General features: G+C 36.7%; 1 protein-coding gene and 1 pseudogene across 1 annotated transcript in view; one reads left to right on the top strand and one right to left on the bottom strand.

The window, feature by feature from the left end:
* TDRD1 (tudor domain containing 1) overlaps positions 1–16,595 on the top strand; it is a 70,253-nt gene that overhangs the window by 2,886 nt on the left and 50,772 nt on the right. The window contains exons 2-4 of the mRNA XM_027851874.1: positions 11,521–11,850; positions 15,498–15,556; positions 16,171–16,318. Coding sequence (XP_027707675.1) covers positions 11,553–11,850; positions 15,498–15,556; positions 16,171–16,318 — 505 coding nt within the window. The 5' untranslated portion in view covers positions 11,521–11,552. The remainder of the gene's footprint in view (positions 1–11,520; positions 11,851–15,497; positions 15,557–16,170; positions 16,319–16,595) is intronic.
* Positions 612–4,512, bottom strand: LOC114035471 (annotated as a pseudogene).

The following is a 16,595-nucleotide window of genomic DNA, read 5'->3' as shown; positions in this document are numbered from 1 at the left end:
TCAAGGAAAGGCAAAAATAGCCTCTGCACTCAAGGAGCTCACATCCTAATGAGGGAGATGATATGCAAACAACTAAGAACAAACAAGATATATTCGGAGTAAATTGCAGGTAATTTCAGAGGGGAGACAGTAACATTGAGGGGGACAGGCAAAGGCCTCTTGCAGAATGTGAAATTTTAGCTGAGGCTTGAAGGAAGCCAGGGAAGCTAGGAGATAGAAGAGGGAGAGAGAGCATACCAAACAAGGGAGATAACCAGTAAAAGATGCGTGAAGGTAGGAGAGAGGGAGTGTTAACATGCAAGAAATAACAGAGAGGCCAGTGTCAAAGTATTATAGAGTACCTGGAAAAAGGATAAAGTATAAAAAGTAAGGTAGGAAAGAGCCAGATTCTGTAGGGCTTTAAAAGATAAACAGAATTTTATACTTGATCCTGGAGGTAATAGGGATCCACTGGAATTTATTGAAAAGGGGAATAACTTGGTCAGACAAGCTTTAGGAAGATCACTTTTTCTTTTTCCTTATTAAATAGTTGTTTATTGGAAAAAGTGGGCCGAGGACAACACCACACAAGTTAAGAATGATGGGAGAAGTCAGCACAAAGCTCTGGGATCTCAGCCTCTTCTGAGGCTTGTGAGGGATGGCCTGGATGTTAGGATGAAAGGCCTTGGCTTAGGCATGGTTAGAGACTTGCTGGCTGCAGCTCCTGACTTTCCACTTGGAGTATACTTGTCTTGAGCAGCTTGGCTGTTATCCGTGACCCGCTAAATATGTTCCTTTGGGGCAGTCTGGACATTTTCCTTCTTTCCACCCCAGGTCCTGAGAGCAGATGCCTTTAGGACTCAGCCGTAAGAAAAGATCAGGGCCCATTGGCTTGTGCACGGAGCAGGTTGATGGTATTGAAGTTGATGGAGGCATCCTCTTCACTCTGACCCCGAGACAGGAAGGTGATACCAGTGACTACAGGAGGCATAGTCCAGTGAAGGGCAGTTACAGTTGCCATTGCGATCTCCTCATGTGATTATTTCTGGGTACAGGCATGGCCAGGGGTGACCATGTTAGGCTTCAGCAAGGTACCTTCCAGATAGACATAGTGGTCACTCAGAGCTTTGTAGATAGCAGCCAGGACCTTCTCAGTGACATACTGACTACACTTCAGATCACGTTCTCCATCAGGGAGGATCTCTGGCTCCATGATGGGGACAGTGCCATTCTACTGGCATATTGGGCCAGCACATTGGCATTCTCCAGGATGGCAAGTGGGGAAGGTGTATTATCTCCAATTTTCAGTACACCGCGCCACTTGGCAGTCAACTCCATCCTTCTTATGCTGGGCATAGTGCTCACTCAGCCCATCCAGACCTTAGGTGGTAGTCTCACCATTGATCCCTGCCAGGGGCACTACACCTTTGTCCACCTTGATGCCCACAATACCACCCTTTGCCATTATGACTTTGGGAAATGGACAACCATCATTGGCATTCTGGTAGAGTGTCTCATAGAAAAGGATAATGCCTTCAGTACAGGAGTTCACTTGATCATCTGCTGTCAGAAGTAACTACCTGTAGAGTCATTGATTTTCTTCTGTGTTCTCAGTTCCAGTGGACTACAGCTACTTTGCAGTGCTACCGGTAGACTCATCTGCTACCAAGATTTCCTTGCCTGGAGCAACCATGTCAATGCTTGGTATTGACAAGGCATGTTGTCCTTGGCTGTGCTGGTAGTTTCCTGGCCTCCAGAAGTGGGGCTTCAGGCCTCAGTGGTGGGCATACTGGCAGGGAGCAGACCACTTATGGTCAAGAACTGAACTTCTGCCAGGAAGATGACTTTGACAGTTGAGTGGAGAGAGACTTGAAGCAGGGACACCAATCAAAATGTCATAGCAGGAATCCAGATGTCAGCCTGCACCAGAGCATTGGTAGTGTCAAAAAAATATATGGGAAATGTTGGGAAAGTAGAATCCATAGGACTTGGTAACACATTGGATGTGGTGGATAAGAGAGATTGAGAAATGGAAGTTGACACCTAAGTGACTAGGGGACTGGGGATACCCTCAATAGTAATAAGGAAGTTAGGAAGAGGAAAAGGTTTTAGGAGAAAGGCGAGATCAGAGTTCAGCTCATGTTTTATTGTATCTAAGTGCCAGCCAATTTGAGATCTCTAATAAGTGGAGTTGGGAGACTGGAGGTCTGGAGAGAAGAGGTTAGAACTAGTGAAATAGATCTCAGACTCATCTATATATCTCCCATTGTCCATGAGAGCTGATTAGATCAAACAAAATGGTATAGAGGGAAAAGAAAAGAGAGGGTCCAGGATAGAGTCTCAGGGGACACCATTGTGTTATGGGGAACATTCAGAGTTATTGGGCACAACCTGGATGAAGATAGAAGAGAGTATAAAGAAAAGAGAGTGATCAACAGTGTTAAATGTTTCAGAGAGGACAAAAAGGATGAAGTCTGAGAAAAAACTATTAGATTTGGCCATCAAAAGATCATTGGTAATTTTGGCAATTGCTGTTTGAGTTGAGGGATGAAATCTGAAGCCAAATGGGAAAGTTAAGAGAGTGAGAGGAAAGGAAGTGGAGGCATTGATTGTAGATGACTTTCTTAAGGAGTTTAACTACAAAAGGGAAGAGAGATATAGTAAGATAGCTATCAAGGATGGACTGATCAAGTGAAAGTTTTTTGAGGATTGGGAAGAGAGACATAAGTGTGTAGGAGCAAGGAAGCCACTAGTAGAAAGGGAGAAATTGAAGATTACTGAGAAAGTGGAGATGAAAAAGGGGCCAGTGGGCTGAAAAAGATGGGATGGAATGTAATAACTTATGTATGTAGAGGGGGTTAGCCTTGGCAAGGAGAAGGGCCACCTTCATGTGAGATAGGTGAAAGAGGAAGTTGTGGGGAAGGAATCTGAGTTATGTGAGATGAGAATGAAGGGATGAAAGGAAGTTCTCAGCAAAAGGCTTCAGGTTTTGGGGAGGGAGCAGAGTGGGAGCAGTGGAAAGTTTGAGGAGGGATGAAAAGGATTGGAAAAGCCATTGTAGTATGTGGGGTAGTGAATCGATTATTGTTCAGTTATTCATTTGTGTCCAATTCTTCATGCCCCCATATGAGAGTTTTTGGTGAAGATAGTGATTTGTCATTTCCTCCTCTGGATTAAGGCAAACAGAGGTTATGTGACTTGCCCAGGGTAACACAGCTAGTGAGTGTCTGAGGCCATATTTGAACTTGGGTCCTCTTGACTGCAAGCCCAGTGTTCTATCCATTGAGCCTTCTAGCTAGCTCAGTGAATCAATTGGGGAACATCTCCAGTCGTCCTGCTCTATATCTTGCCACTGGACCCAGAGGGCTCCAAGGACAAAGTGAGACTGGTGATCTTGCACAGCCCTCCCTCACTTAAATATAATTCACTTGTAAGTCATGGCATCATCTTCCTGATGTCATGGTCCTCTTTGAAAATGAAAGACAAACAACAACAGTGAATCAATTAGAGAGGTGTAAGAAGATTACCTTGCCTCAGTGAGGGGCCCAGTTGAGATTATACAACATAAATGTGTAGTGGACCCTTTCAGCATGGTTTTGTGATTCCTCTAGCCTCTTTCAGCAATACAGGAATAGGAGCAAAGATAATAGATGGTAGAGTAATCCAAGGTGGGGAAAGATCAGTGATAGGGCAAGGGGGCAAGGGACTTGAATGTAGAAGATAGAGGAGAATTGAACTGGTTCATCATGGGGTGAAGGTGAGGAAAGTAGGAGAGTATAGTCAGTGCAGAGATGATGGCCTGAGAAAAAACTGATGAGAAAGGGATTGGGGGTCACAGTAAGTATAAGAACAGAGGAAAAGGCAAAATAACCACAGACTATGATCAGATAAAGGAATTTCCGAGTTCATGAACATGGAAGTGGAGTGACCACAAGATCAAGCGTGTGACCATCTCTGTATAGCTGAGGTAGGGTGGAGGAATAGGTGAGTCATAGGCAAAGGATAGGGTTTAAGAACAGGGAGATTAGGATATTTGAGGGAGTTATCAATATGTGGGTTGAAGTCCCCTGGAATGAGGCCAAGAGTTGGGGAGGAGAGAATGATTGTGAGATAAGCACTGAACTCATGTCCTAGAGGTGTGTAGAAGCCATTACCAGCATCTTGATTGCATAATTAGTGTGGATTAAATGAACCTCAGTCAACAAACATTTATCAGGTGCCTACTATGTACCAGGCCCTGTACTAAGTGCTAGGAATACGAAGAAAGACAAAAAAAGTTCCTGCTCTTAAGGAGCTTACATTGTGTTGGGAGAGATAACTTGTAAACATATATTTGTGTGTGGGTGTATATATGTGTATGTGTGTATATATATATATATATGTGTGTGTGTATATATGTGTGTGTGTATGTGTATATATATGCTGCATGCAAGATAAATTGAAAATAATAGAGGAACGGACTAGAATTAAAGAGAATTGAAAAGAGGAGAGATTACTTACTGATGGAGGCAGAGAGCGCTTGGAAGTGCCCATGGTGAATAGAAAATATTCAAACTCCCTGACCTTATCCCCAAGCAGGGTTGGGTCGTAAGTGAAATGCAGCCAGTTCTGGAAAGGGTGGCTAGGTACATTGTGTCATCAGAATGGGGCCAGGTGTCAGTGAGTGCAAGAAGATGGAAGGAATGAGAAAGGAAAGGGTTTAAGATAAAAGCAACTTTCTTACTCACTTGAACAGGCATTCCAGAGAACACAGTCAAAAGGGTTGGATAGACCTGGAGTGGTGAGGGGGCTGGGAAGAGTCCGGCAGTTGATAAGAGATTGGGGTCTGTACAGTGACACTCAAGTATCAGTCATTAGGATGACAGTGTGATGGGGGTGGGGAAGAGTGAGTCTGGTGGCTTATCCTCATGGCAGAAGGGGTGGAGCAGGCTGGAGGGTGAACCTGTAGCAAAAACCAATTAGGCTGGGCCTTGTTGGGCTATGGAAGTTTCAGGCAGGGACTCACTAATCATTGAGTAGAGTTGGGGTGGCATGGAAGGTAGTGGAGTGAAAAGTGGGTGGTCAGGGCTGCCAGGTTCATTAGGTCCTGCAGAAAAGTTTGGAGTAGGAACAGTTTGTAAATTCCTCAGAGAACCCAGTTGATTTTCTTCATAGTGTTTAAGTTGATTGTAAAAAGATGAGTTTTCTAGCAAATTCCCTTCATTACAAACCATGTTTCTGTAACCTCAGTATTTGTCAATTTTCCAGATGTGAGGTGAAATCTTTGAGTTGTTTTGGGTTTTTTTTTGTAATTTGGAGCAATCTTTTGTATGATTTTTTAATAATTTGTCATTCTTTTAAGAATTGTTTGTATTATTTTGATCACTTATCAACTAGGGAATGACTTTTGGGTTTTTTGTGTTTCTCATATATCTTGGATATTGGGATTCTCATTGTCAGTTATTATTGCTTATCAGATAAATTTGATGAAAAAAATTCTCTCTGGTTATGTTAGCTTACTTTCATTAAATTTGTTTGTGCAAAAACAATAATGGAAAGCATACAATTTCATGTAATTAAAATTATCTATTTGGTAATTTTGCTTCTCTTATTTGGTTAAGAATTCTCTGCCCCCCCCAATATACTTGTGAAAAGTACTTGATAAGATAATGTTTGATTTTTTAAAAATGGTATTACCTCTAATATAAAGGACATGTATCCATTTTAATCTTTTTTCATGGTATATAGTATAAGATATTGGACTGAGTCTAATTTTTGTTAACCTACTCTTCTAGATTTCCCAGCAACTCTTATCAAATAGGGATTTCTTTCCTGATAATTTTCCACTTTTGACTAATAATTCTTGGACTTGTACTATGCTCTGTTATTTCTGTGCTGCTGAAGAAGTGAAAAATTCTGTTAAAATATTCACGTAAGAAAATTTTAAAATAATCTAAAACCATTATTTTACGTATTTGCAGTGTCTAAATTTTGGTGCCCTGAGATAAAGCTCTAGTTGCCCTGCTGTAGTTAGACCTCAGAGAAAACACTGAGGCAGCAGGTGCATGGCATTAGCAGTTTGACTGGATGGTAAACCCTGAACTATTTCACCTGATTGCAGTGTCTAGGACCCAGCCCAGCCTCCCCTCCTTCCCCCCTTTAGCCATCTGTTTCAGAAACACTGTTAAACTAGCTTTACTTAGCCTGCTTTTATCCCTCCTTAGCCATTGGGAGACTTCCACCATTGCACATCTTGTTGATTTTATTGGGTTGGTGGTGGTACATTATTTACAAAGAATTAGAACTCAGTAGCACAAGTTTTCCCTTTTAATAAATTGACTATCACTGAGAGAATCAGCTTACCTGAAAAACAGGCATTTAAAGAGAGTATTGTGTTTGAACATCTTCTGAATGAACTTGTAGCATTATTTTTGTGACCTTGGGAAGAAAATGTCTTAATGCAATCAAGTGAGTCTTTATTTTACAGGGTTTTTGAAGATTTCAGACTTTTTTTGGTCACCTGGTATTCTATAAAAGAGAAAAATCCTATCCCTGGCAGTATTACTATCCTTTGTTCTATCATAGCTAAGCTATTTTCATTAGTTTTCAGCACTATTTGAAGTGGCAGACCTGTGCAGTTCATTTTCACTTCCCTTCTATTCAACAAGAACTTAATAAGAACCTACTGTGTGCCAGACACTGCTAGAAACTGGGGAGAGGATAACAAGGAGCACTCCCTTTTCTCTAGGAGCTTAAATTCTACCTGGGGAAAACATGGGTACAGATACATAAAAGCAAAATATATCCCAAGTGAGGTTGTTTTGAGGGAGAGGGAGGCAGAGTGTTCTAAGAGGTAGCACTTGAGCTTGAGCCTTTAATGGAATGAGGAAATTCAAGAACCTTCTAAGGTTTAAGGGATAAGCGGTCCAGTGAAGCTAGTTGGCACAGGGAATAATATGCTGGCCATGAAGTTGGGAAAACCCAAGATCAAATCTGGCCTCAGGCATTTAGCTAGGTTTACCATTGCAGGGTGGTTGTGAGGAAAGGAGATAGTATTTGGAAAGTACTTGGCAAACATTAATTACTGTTGTTACCTGTGCAGAGTCATAGGGACAGGAGATGAAATGTCCTGTGTGGAACTACAAAGTAGCTGTGTTTAGCTGGAATATAGAGTACTTTATTTTTTGGCATGGAATTCTCTGCTTGGAAAGCACATAGCCTAATGAATGGGCCTGGGGGTCAGAGAGACCTGACTGGGTTCAAGTCCAGTCTTTGAAATATAGTAATGGTGTGACATGAGCAAACCTTTTAGTGCCCCAGGAAGCTCTTGAAGAACTCTTAAGTGACAGAACAGTTCTGTTGGTATTGGAAGTTCCCTAAACCGATGAAATCACAGGTCTGGAGCCGAAAACAAAGGTCACTATTTAATACTGCCTGGAATAATCTAATTGAATTGAGATTCTTTGCCTTCTTTTCCTTTTTACAGCTTTATGGAACTTCAAGGTAGGTTCTTAGAACAAAAGAGCAGAGAGATAAACACACAAGCAAAGCATTGTTAGTACTGTCATGTTAAATTTAATATAGTTTTTTTTTTAAGTCTAACAGTTTTTTTATTTTATATGTGAAAATGTTTGTGTCAAGTTCAAAATAATGAAAATTTACACCCCCTCATAGTCAATAGTAAAATGTCAATACAATTTATTTAATAGCAATTTACATTTAAGTTCAGTGCATAAACTCTCATAACAATATTTTAATTTTTCTGTTCTCAACTACATTCTTTGTCTTTTTTTAAGAACCATTTTGGATGGAAATCTTTCTTTAACAATTTTTAAAGAAATTTTATTATGCAGTATATATGTTTTTAACAGTATAATTCTTTAAAAATAAAAAAAATCCAGTGCATTTAACAAATTTTTTTCAATAAATACCCTCCATTCATTACCAATTATGCTAATATCTCTATCAGTCCTACCTTACCAAAGCAATACATTGAAGTATTTTTTTTATTAATAGCAAGGTGATGCAGTATATTGTCACCATTCCTCTTTGATAGTGTGTTTCTGAGTTTTAATTCAGATCAATACCACTGAACAGCAATAAATTCTATTGAAATAAGACATAGTAGCATAAATATCCTTTGTGATTTTTATTTGCTTTGAAACATTATTTTGTGCCTCCCACCAACTTGCGCCCTCCTTGAGCAAATTGGAAAAAAAAAAAGCTAAGTAAAAAAAATAAATTCCCACATTGGCCATGTCCAAAACTATTCATGTATGTCTGTCTTCTGTATTTTAAATTCATTGCACTTCTGTCACAAGGCTCGTAGTATGTTCTATCATCATTCTTTTAGAATCATGCTTTTTCAATTTGTTGATTATAATTCTAAAGGTTTTCTCTGTTATTGTATAAATCATTCTCCTAGGTCTACCTCATTTTATTCTGCATAAGTTCATAATGGTTTTCCTACTTTCCTCTCTACCTGTTCATTTCATCATTTCTTACGACACAGTAATATTCCATTATGTTCACATACCACAGTTTATTCAGTCACTCCCCAACAGGAGAGCACCCCTTTACTTCGCAGTTTTTTGGCTACCAGAGAAATTGCTGCTAAAAGTATTTTTGTATGTGTAGGTCCTTCTTTGCTTTCTCTGGGGCATAGACCTCATAGTGCTTAGGCTAGGTCAAAGGGTATGTAACTTTGGGACAAAGTTCTAAATTGCTTTCTAGAATGCCTCAATCAATTCACAGCTCCCTCAGTAGTGTACTGCTAGTCTCTCTATTTTCCCAGTCCCCTCAGCATTTGTCATTTTCCTCTTTGGTTATCTTTCCTAGTCTGTGAGGTTTGAAATAAAACCTTAAAGTTGCATGGATTTGCATTACTCTAATTATTAGTAATTTAGAGAATTTTTTCATGTTCTTTCATTCAATCAACTTTCCTCTTACAAAGTTGTGGTTAACGTATATGCGCTGTACTTCTGCTTTTTTTAAACTACATTTTTCCTATAATTCTTTCCAGATTTATTAATATAGTTCATATTTGTAAGTCTTAATTGCAATATAGTATTCTGTTAATATCAGCGTATTACCATTTACTTAACCATTTCACTTATTGAACATTTAGTTAGTGTTTCTGGTGGGGTTTTTTTTGTTTTTGTTTTTTGTTTTTTTGGGTTTTTTTGCAATTGCATATAATGCTAATAGAATAAATTTTGTGCAGATGGCTAATTTTTGTTGTTTTTGGTTATGATTTCAGGGTAAAATCCCAACTGTGGAATTATTCAAAGAGAGTTATTAGTTTTAAAATTTTTAGTGTGATTGCTTTTCAAAAAGATTCTACAAGGTTGTAATTCTACCAGTATTGGAAGAGGATACCTATTGCTGGACAATCTCATTGGCATTGAGTTATTATTTTGATGTATTTAATAGGTTATAAGGTGGTAGTACCTTATGGTTGTTTCTGTTTGCGTCTTTTTGATTGTAAGTGAGGTTGACCATTTTCTCTGAATAATTGTTATAACACTAATATTTGGCATTTACTTAGTTGGATGGCTAGTGTATCTAGACCATTGATAGCGTTTTTCTATTTTTCACTTCATCAGATGGTTTTTATAGCTGCTTTGCATTATATTTTAGAATTTAGGTATGCAAAAATCGATTTCAGCTTTTTTTCTCTTCAGTGCATTTCTTGATATTCTTGCTTATTTTTCTACATAAATTTCGTCAAGACTTTGTCCAGTCCTATAAAGTCTCTTCAATTTTTTTAATTTCCCTTTTTTTTTTTTTACGAGGCAATCGGGCTTAAGTGACTGGCCCAGCGTCACACAGCTAATAAGTGTCAAGTATCTGAATTCAGATTTGAACTTGGGTCCTCCTGAATCCAGTGCCAGTGCTCTATCCACTGTACCACCTAGCTGCCCCCCAATTTTTTTTAATTTGGAAGATAGGTTTTCTCATATTCAACTAATCTTTTATATTTAGGGTAAAGTCTGCTTAGGTTTAAGTCTGATATATTTACCTGTGAATTCATAGATAGTGTAATTTTCTTTGTCATTATGTTGTCTTTACCTGATTTTTAAAATTAACACCATATTTTCCTCCTAAAAGGTATATCCCCTCTTTCTTTATATTCATGAACTGAATAACATGTGTAACAGGAATTATTCATTCTTGGAAAGTTTGAAACCATTCTGCCTGATCTTCTTTTACTTCTTAATTTTGGGGGGAGTAGGATAATTCTTTGATTGCTTGTCTTAGTCCTTCTGTAATTATAAAATTTTTCTAGTTATATTATTCATTTGCTGTTGTGCTCGCTAGGGGACTTCAGCACAATGTCTGGTACATAATAAGCACTTAATGATTTTTTCTTCTATTCAGTAGGATGATCATTGTAGTTAATCATTTTTCTTTAAGCTGTCACATTTGCCAGAATATATTTATATGTAACATTATATAATAATATTTTTGTTTTCTTTTATGTTTATTATCCCTATTTCTTTTATAATTTTGTTGATTTGTATTTTCTCCCTTTTTTGGATTAAATTTGATAATGGTTTATCAATTTTTTGGATTTTGTCCAAAAAGCAGTTTCTATTTATTTCTGCACTTATTTTTATCGTCTCTTGATTTTTACTTGGATTATTACTTTGTTTCTTATTTAGAGCTTTATGTTGTGAGCTTGATTTATTTTTCCCATTTTTTTCTTTTTAATGTAGGCATTTAGCAATATAAATTTCTTCCTGGAAAGCTTTAGCTGCCACTTGTAGGTTTTGATATATGGTATTGTCATTGTCTTTTAAATCTTAATTGTTTTTCTGATTTTTTTCTTTAACGGTCATTTTGGCTGTTTTTAGTTGTCATGTAGTTGTATACCTTTTACTTATATTTTAAATTCTAATTTCTGGGTTTTTTAATTTATGGCTTCTCTGAATTAGTATGTGATTTATTTTCGCAAGTTTTCATGTGTACTTGAAAAGTATGCATCTCCCATTTTTTCCCATCTATGTGTATATGTATACATATATATTAATTCCAGCTTATTAAATTAGCAATTCAAATCTGATTTATTGTTAATCGTTTTGTCACAGTTTCATAGTAAAGGCCCATACTGTTACCTATTTCTTCTTCTGTCACAACCTTTTACAAAATAAACTGTTGAATTGTTTGATATGTATAAATGGAGAACTATTACAATGTTATTATTTCCTTTTACCATTATGTAATGCTATTGTTTGTCCACGTGTTTTGAATTCTCCTTCATCAGATGTTATTACTGATGTGATTTTTAAAAAGTTTAAATTAAAAAATGAGGTAATTGACCAAACGACCTCTTCATTTGAATCTAGCTATATATCTTTTGCATTAAATGTTTCATGTAATATCCATGTTATTTATGAACAAGAAATTATCTGTGCTATAAACATAAGAGAATAAAACATATTGCCTTTTATGCTCTTTGAAGCTGTGTATCCACAGTAGAGAGAAACATTTAACTTAGTCGTTAATCTATAATATAGTTAATTTTAAGGAACTATCTCTTAAACATTTTTCTTCCCCTAGGTATCTATGATTTTAAACTTCAGTTTGATAAGATGTCGAGAAATAATTCAGAAATATCTGCTTGCAAAGTGACAGAGCAATTAAATATGGAGAGGAATGAAATCAAGCCTCCACATGAACCTTTAAGAAGCCCTCGATCATATCCCAACTTTAAGTTGAAAAGCCCAGAGCATGGAAGTAAAACAGTGGGAATTGCCAAAAAAAATTTTTTGTTTTGTGAACAAACTAAACGATATTTTGCTAGTTGTGAAAACAGTTCAGCATCTTCTAACTCTAACTGTATTAACAAAGAAGCAGTTGGATCAAAAATCGACAAGAAAACATCAACAGGTGATTTAAAATAGTCTTTGATTATTTTTACTTTAGATGTTTTTGCAGCTCTTGTCAAATGTGTATAAACATACGCTCATAGGAGAACTTTAGAAAGGTCTCTTTAGTTTGAAATTTTAACTGACTATGTACAAAAGTCAAAGTATAAATTAAAGGTAAGTTTAGATGCAAAAATCTGCTTTCTGTTACTTACCACTCTGAATTGCCTTCATGGCTAAAATAGTAATGATAGGCAAAAATCAAGTTTTTATATAAAGACATGCCAAAAGAGGGTGATTGTGGAGTAGCTTTACTTTTGAGACTATAGTGGCTTAAACATGTATGTTACTACTGTTTTATCATTTGATCTGTTGTGTTCTTGATGTGTGTCTCTTCCTTGAAACCTTTCAGGATTTCTGTCCTAGTCCTGCAGCTAGAAATTTATACCTTCATTTTATCTCCTGGCAGTTTACTTCTCTCATGCATATGTCATTTTAATTTGTATTACATTTATTCATATCTCTTCTGTGAGATCATATGTTCCTCGAGGATAAAGACTGTTTTATTTATCTTTGAATCTCCTCTAGCACTTAAAATTGTGCATTGTACATTCTAGGGGCTTAATAAAGGTTTGTGGAATGATGAAATGAATCAAATATGCAAACTTTCCACTGAAGTCCTACACTCATGTTTCATCTTGGCGTGATTTCCTTGGGTTTTTTAGAGGATGAGCTCTGGATGGTCATATAGAACCAGCATAGTTAAGTTGAGGAACATCAAGAGAAAGTTGACTGTGAGCTAACCTTTTTTTATGAGGGAAATGGTGCATAGAAGCCAATGAAGTAGTCTGTCCACTAAGGGGTAGAGGACTTGTGACCTCCATTGGCTAGAGAGTACTTACTGATAAAATCATAAATCTTTTGAAGTGTTGCAGTATAGCCCATTTAAATGAATTAGTGACACCAACCCTAGATATGAATGCTAAATATCTCAAAAGATGGAACTGATTATATTCTAACAGATAAGAAAAGACTAGTTATTTCATCATCTTTTCTGTAGTGAAATGATTGTTTGGTTAAAGCACCAGCTAAAACTAATACTATTCTGAAAGTAAATATCGATGAGAACATATTGTATGTGATTATAGGTATCTACTTACTTGCCATTTTTAGTTGAAGACTGCTTAGTGCAAGACCTAATTAAGGCAGATTATGCCAAGATAATTTTTGAATGAAACTGGAAAGATGATCAATAGACATGAGTTGGAATGAATCTATTGCTATTATTTTGGCAGTTTGTGGTCATCAGTGTTGATAGTAGGACCATAACATTTGACTCCACCATCTCAGTGATTTTATATTAGGTAATGCAGTGGTAGCTAAGAAGATGGAGTTGTGGAGATTTGCTGGATCCTGTCCCAATATATACAGAAGAAATCTACATTGAAGATAGCACAGTTTTTAAAGGCTTAGGGATCTAGTTATCTAAGTATCTCAAGGAAATAAAGATTCCTGAAAAAATGGAAAGAATCATAGATTCCTGAAGAATAGACTAGATCATGAGATCAGCAACTACTGACCCACTGGATCATTTCTACAAAGTCTTTTGAGGATGGTATATAAACACCTTGAAAATAGCTCTGATGAAACTAAGAAGGGAAATAGTCAATCCAGTAGTGTTCTACATTAGACCACTTTAGTCATATAGTTAACTGAAAAGCATAGAAAACAAAAGGTCCTGGTATGTCTGTTATTTGTTTATTAAAGGACATTTGATAAAAAAAAAAAATTTTGGTCCAGTATAGCAAAAAGCCTTAAAGGCTCTCCAGTGCATATATTAAGTTCTTTTAAGAATCAGTTTTGGAGGGGGCAGGTAGGTGGTGCAGTGGGTGGAGCACTGGCCCTGAAGTCAGGAGGACCTGAGTTCAAATCTGGCCTCAGACTGAACACTTGACACTTACTGGCTGTGTGACCCTGGGCAAGTCACCTAATCCCAATTGCCTTAAAAAAAAAAAAAAGAATCGGTTATGGAGTCTATCTCATTGAACTTGGTTTAATCATCTGTAGATGATTAAATGGATGGAATGATGGATATTAATAATAATAGCTGGCATTTATATAGTACTTTAAGTTTCGCAAAGCACTCTACACAGATCCTCTCAACTTTGAGGTAGAGTTATACAGATAAGTATTAGAAGTAGATTTTGAGCTCAAGTCTTCCTGATTACAAATGCAGTGCACTCTTCACTATGCCACCTAGTTACTTACAATGTAAAGTATAGAATACTTTAGGTGGCATCTGCCTATGCATCTGTGCTGCCTAAAACACTTAATAGCTGTATGACCCAAGGTAAATCACTAAACTTCTCTCAGCCTCACTTTCCTAATCTGTAAAATGCAAATAATCATGGTTTTAATTCACTTGTTTGCTGTGAGGATCAAATGAGATAATATTGGTAAAGAGCTATGTGTTAGCTAATGTTATTATTATCATCATTACTGATTTCAATATTAAATGAGAAATAAAACAGGGAGTTATGTGTTCATCTGTCTACATTCTAGGGATGCACTTTATACAAAGTTCAAACCGAACAGGGTTTGTCCATTGACAAGCAGTTTTTTCAGATAATCTTATTTGCTCTTGACATTTTATGCTTTACCTTGAGCCATTGAAAACCACAGTGAGAGCCACGCCTTGAAAAAGAGATTTGGCATCCTCATAGGAAACAATTAAAGTAACTGTGGATGGACTGCGAAGGAACTAGGGTTGGATTGCATTTGAGAAGTTACAAAGTACTTTCTTTGAACCCAACTGCTAACTACTGCAAAAGCCTATTGTTTTGTGCCCTATTGATACATTTTGGCTGTAGATTGTCAAACACTAGGATCTCAGAAGAATTAAAATTACACATGATCTAAAGAGTAATGGAAAGATATATAACAGATAGAAAAGTGCTGCTGCATATTAACGATAATTCCTGTGCCAGAAGTAGTACAAAAGGGTCATCAGGGACAAATATCACCAGAAAAGGAGAAGCAAGATATTCATAAAAGCAGGGATGAAGTTTGTCGATCTGAATGCTGTACCAGTGTCCGTAAGATACTAAAGATCCACAAGATGGTTTCCATACTTTGGATAGATCCTCTGTGGAAAATTTACAGAAAGGCGTGTATGGAAATCACAGCGGTTGTGACTTGCACTAGTAAAGGGAGTAGGCACTCTTATGAGGTCACACAGATGTTGAAATAACTGAGCTATCAACCTATAAAATAACTTTCTTTGTATTTCTCTAGCAAAGAATTTTTTGTTAGTGAAATAATTTTTTTTTTTTTAATTCAGAGACGAGTTTTGTGAAGAACAGTACTGTTAGATCATATTCATCCTATCGGAAATTGGAACCATTGCTTATTTTATACTTGCCACTTTCTACCCATGTTTGCATACGTATTATATACAGAACACTGCTGGTGGAGATACAAAGATTAGATAAATACAGTTACTCCTCTAGTGGAGCTTTTTATCTAAATGTATTTATAATAAGTATTTGTTTCTTAGATTTAAAAAATTATTCTTAAATAGTGTGCTTCAAGTTTTCATTAAAGTGAATTTTAGCATTATTTTTGTTTTATTAGAGAAGACTGTGTAAAGTATCATTTTTTCTTCCCCAGGAAACTCAGTAGCAACATTAAACATTGGAAATAATTTGCCAGCGAAAGAATTGAACACTGTGAGTTATCAGATTGTTTTTTTATTGTTTCTCCTTGGTTAAAAATCTAATACTGCCTTGGAGGTAGGAATTCCTTAAATTGGAAGTAATCATATTTAGATTCAGTTTACTAGTCTTTTATCTGGTGAAAAGTATTATGACACAGTGAATTGAGAGCAGACCTTGGAGACAAGACCTGGATTCAAGTCCCACCTCTGACATTGCCTGTATTACCCTAGGCAATTCACCTCTCAGTTCCCTGGGCAGCTAAGATAAATTCTTAGCCTGGAGGCCATGAATTCATAGATAGATTTCAGGGAGCATACACTGGGGGAGGAGGGGGGAATTATATTTTTATTTCAATATAATTGGTTTTCTTTAGTTCCTTTGTATTTTATTTTATGTACTTAAAAACATTCCAAGAAGAGGTCCATAGGCTTCACCAGGTTGTCAAAGAGATCTTTGATTAAAAAAAGACGGAGAGAGACTAGCATGTATAAATTGCAGAGAAGGCAAAGAGAGTTTCCTTATCTGGGAATCCCTCTATTGCCAGTCTAATCCCTATCCCCTTAACCTTTTAGTTAATAACTTCTGAAAAGTATCCAGATTTTAATTCTGCCGTCTTTTCTTTATAGAAGCTTAGTACTCATTTGTCTCCTGCAAAACCAAAAATGCTACAGAATTTGAGTGAGAATCCTTTGTCTCTAAATTATGATTCTAAACTGTTTAACTCATTAATACCATCACCTCGGTCAACTACTTGCCATCGGTGTGGGCTATATGGTAAGTGTGTCATTTCCTTTGAGGACTCTTGATATGTTTAGTGTGTATATTTAAATATTTCTGAAACTACTTAAACAGTGCAACTCGAATCTCTTAGAAAATAGCAAAAGGTTTTTGGCTTTTTTTTTTTTTCAGATAAAAATGGGTCTTGTGTACATTTTAGGCTAGAAATAGGATTGATAGAAAGAATTATTGTAGACAGTTAGAATTGGAGTTAGAGGACCTGGCTTTAAATCCAGGTTATGTTAATTACATAGGTTGTGCATATAGGGTGTCC

This window comes from Vombatus ursinus, unplaced genomic scaffold, assembly GCF_900497805.2.
Source record: "Vombatus ursinus unplaced genomic scaffold, bare-nosed wombat genome assembly UNPS02009205.1, whole genome shotgun sequence".
Taxonomy (NCBI): Eukaryota; Metazoa; Chordata; class Mammalia; order Diprotodontia; family Vombatidae; genus Vombatus; species Vombatus ursinus.
Note: the sequence above shows the minus strand (reverse complement) of the source record. Positions and strands in the feature narration are given on the sequence as shown.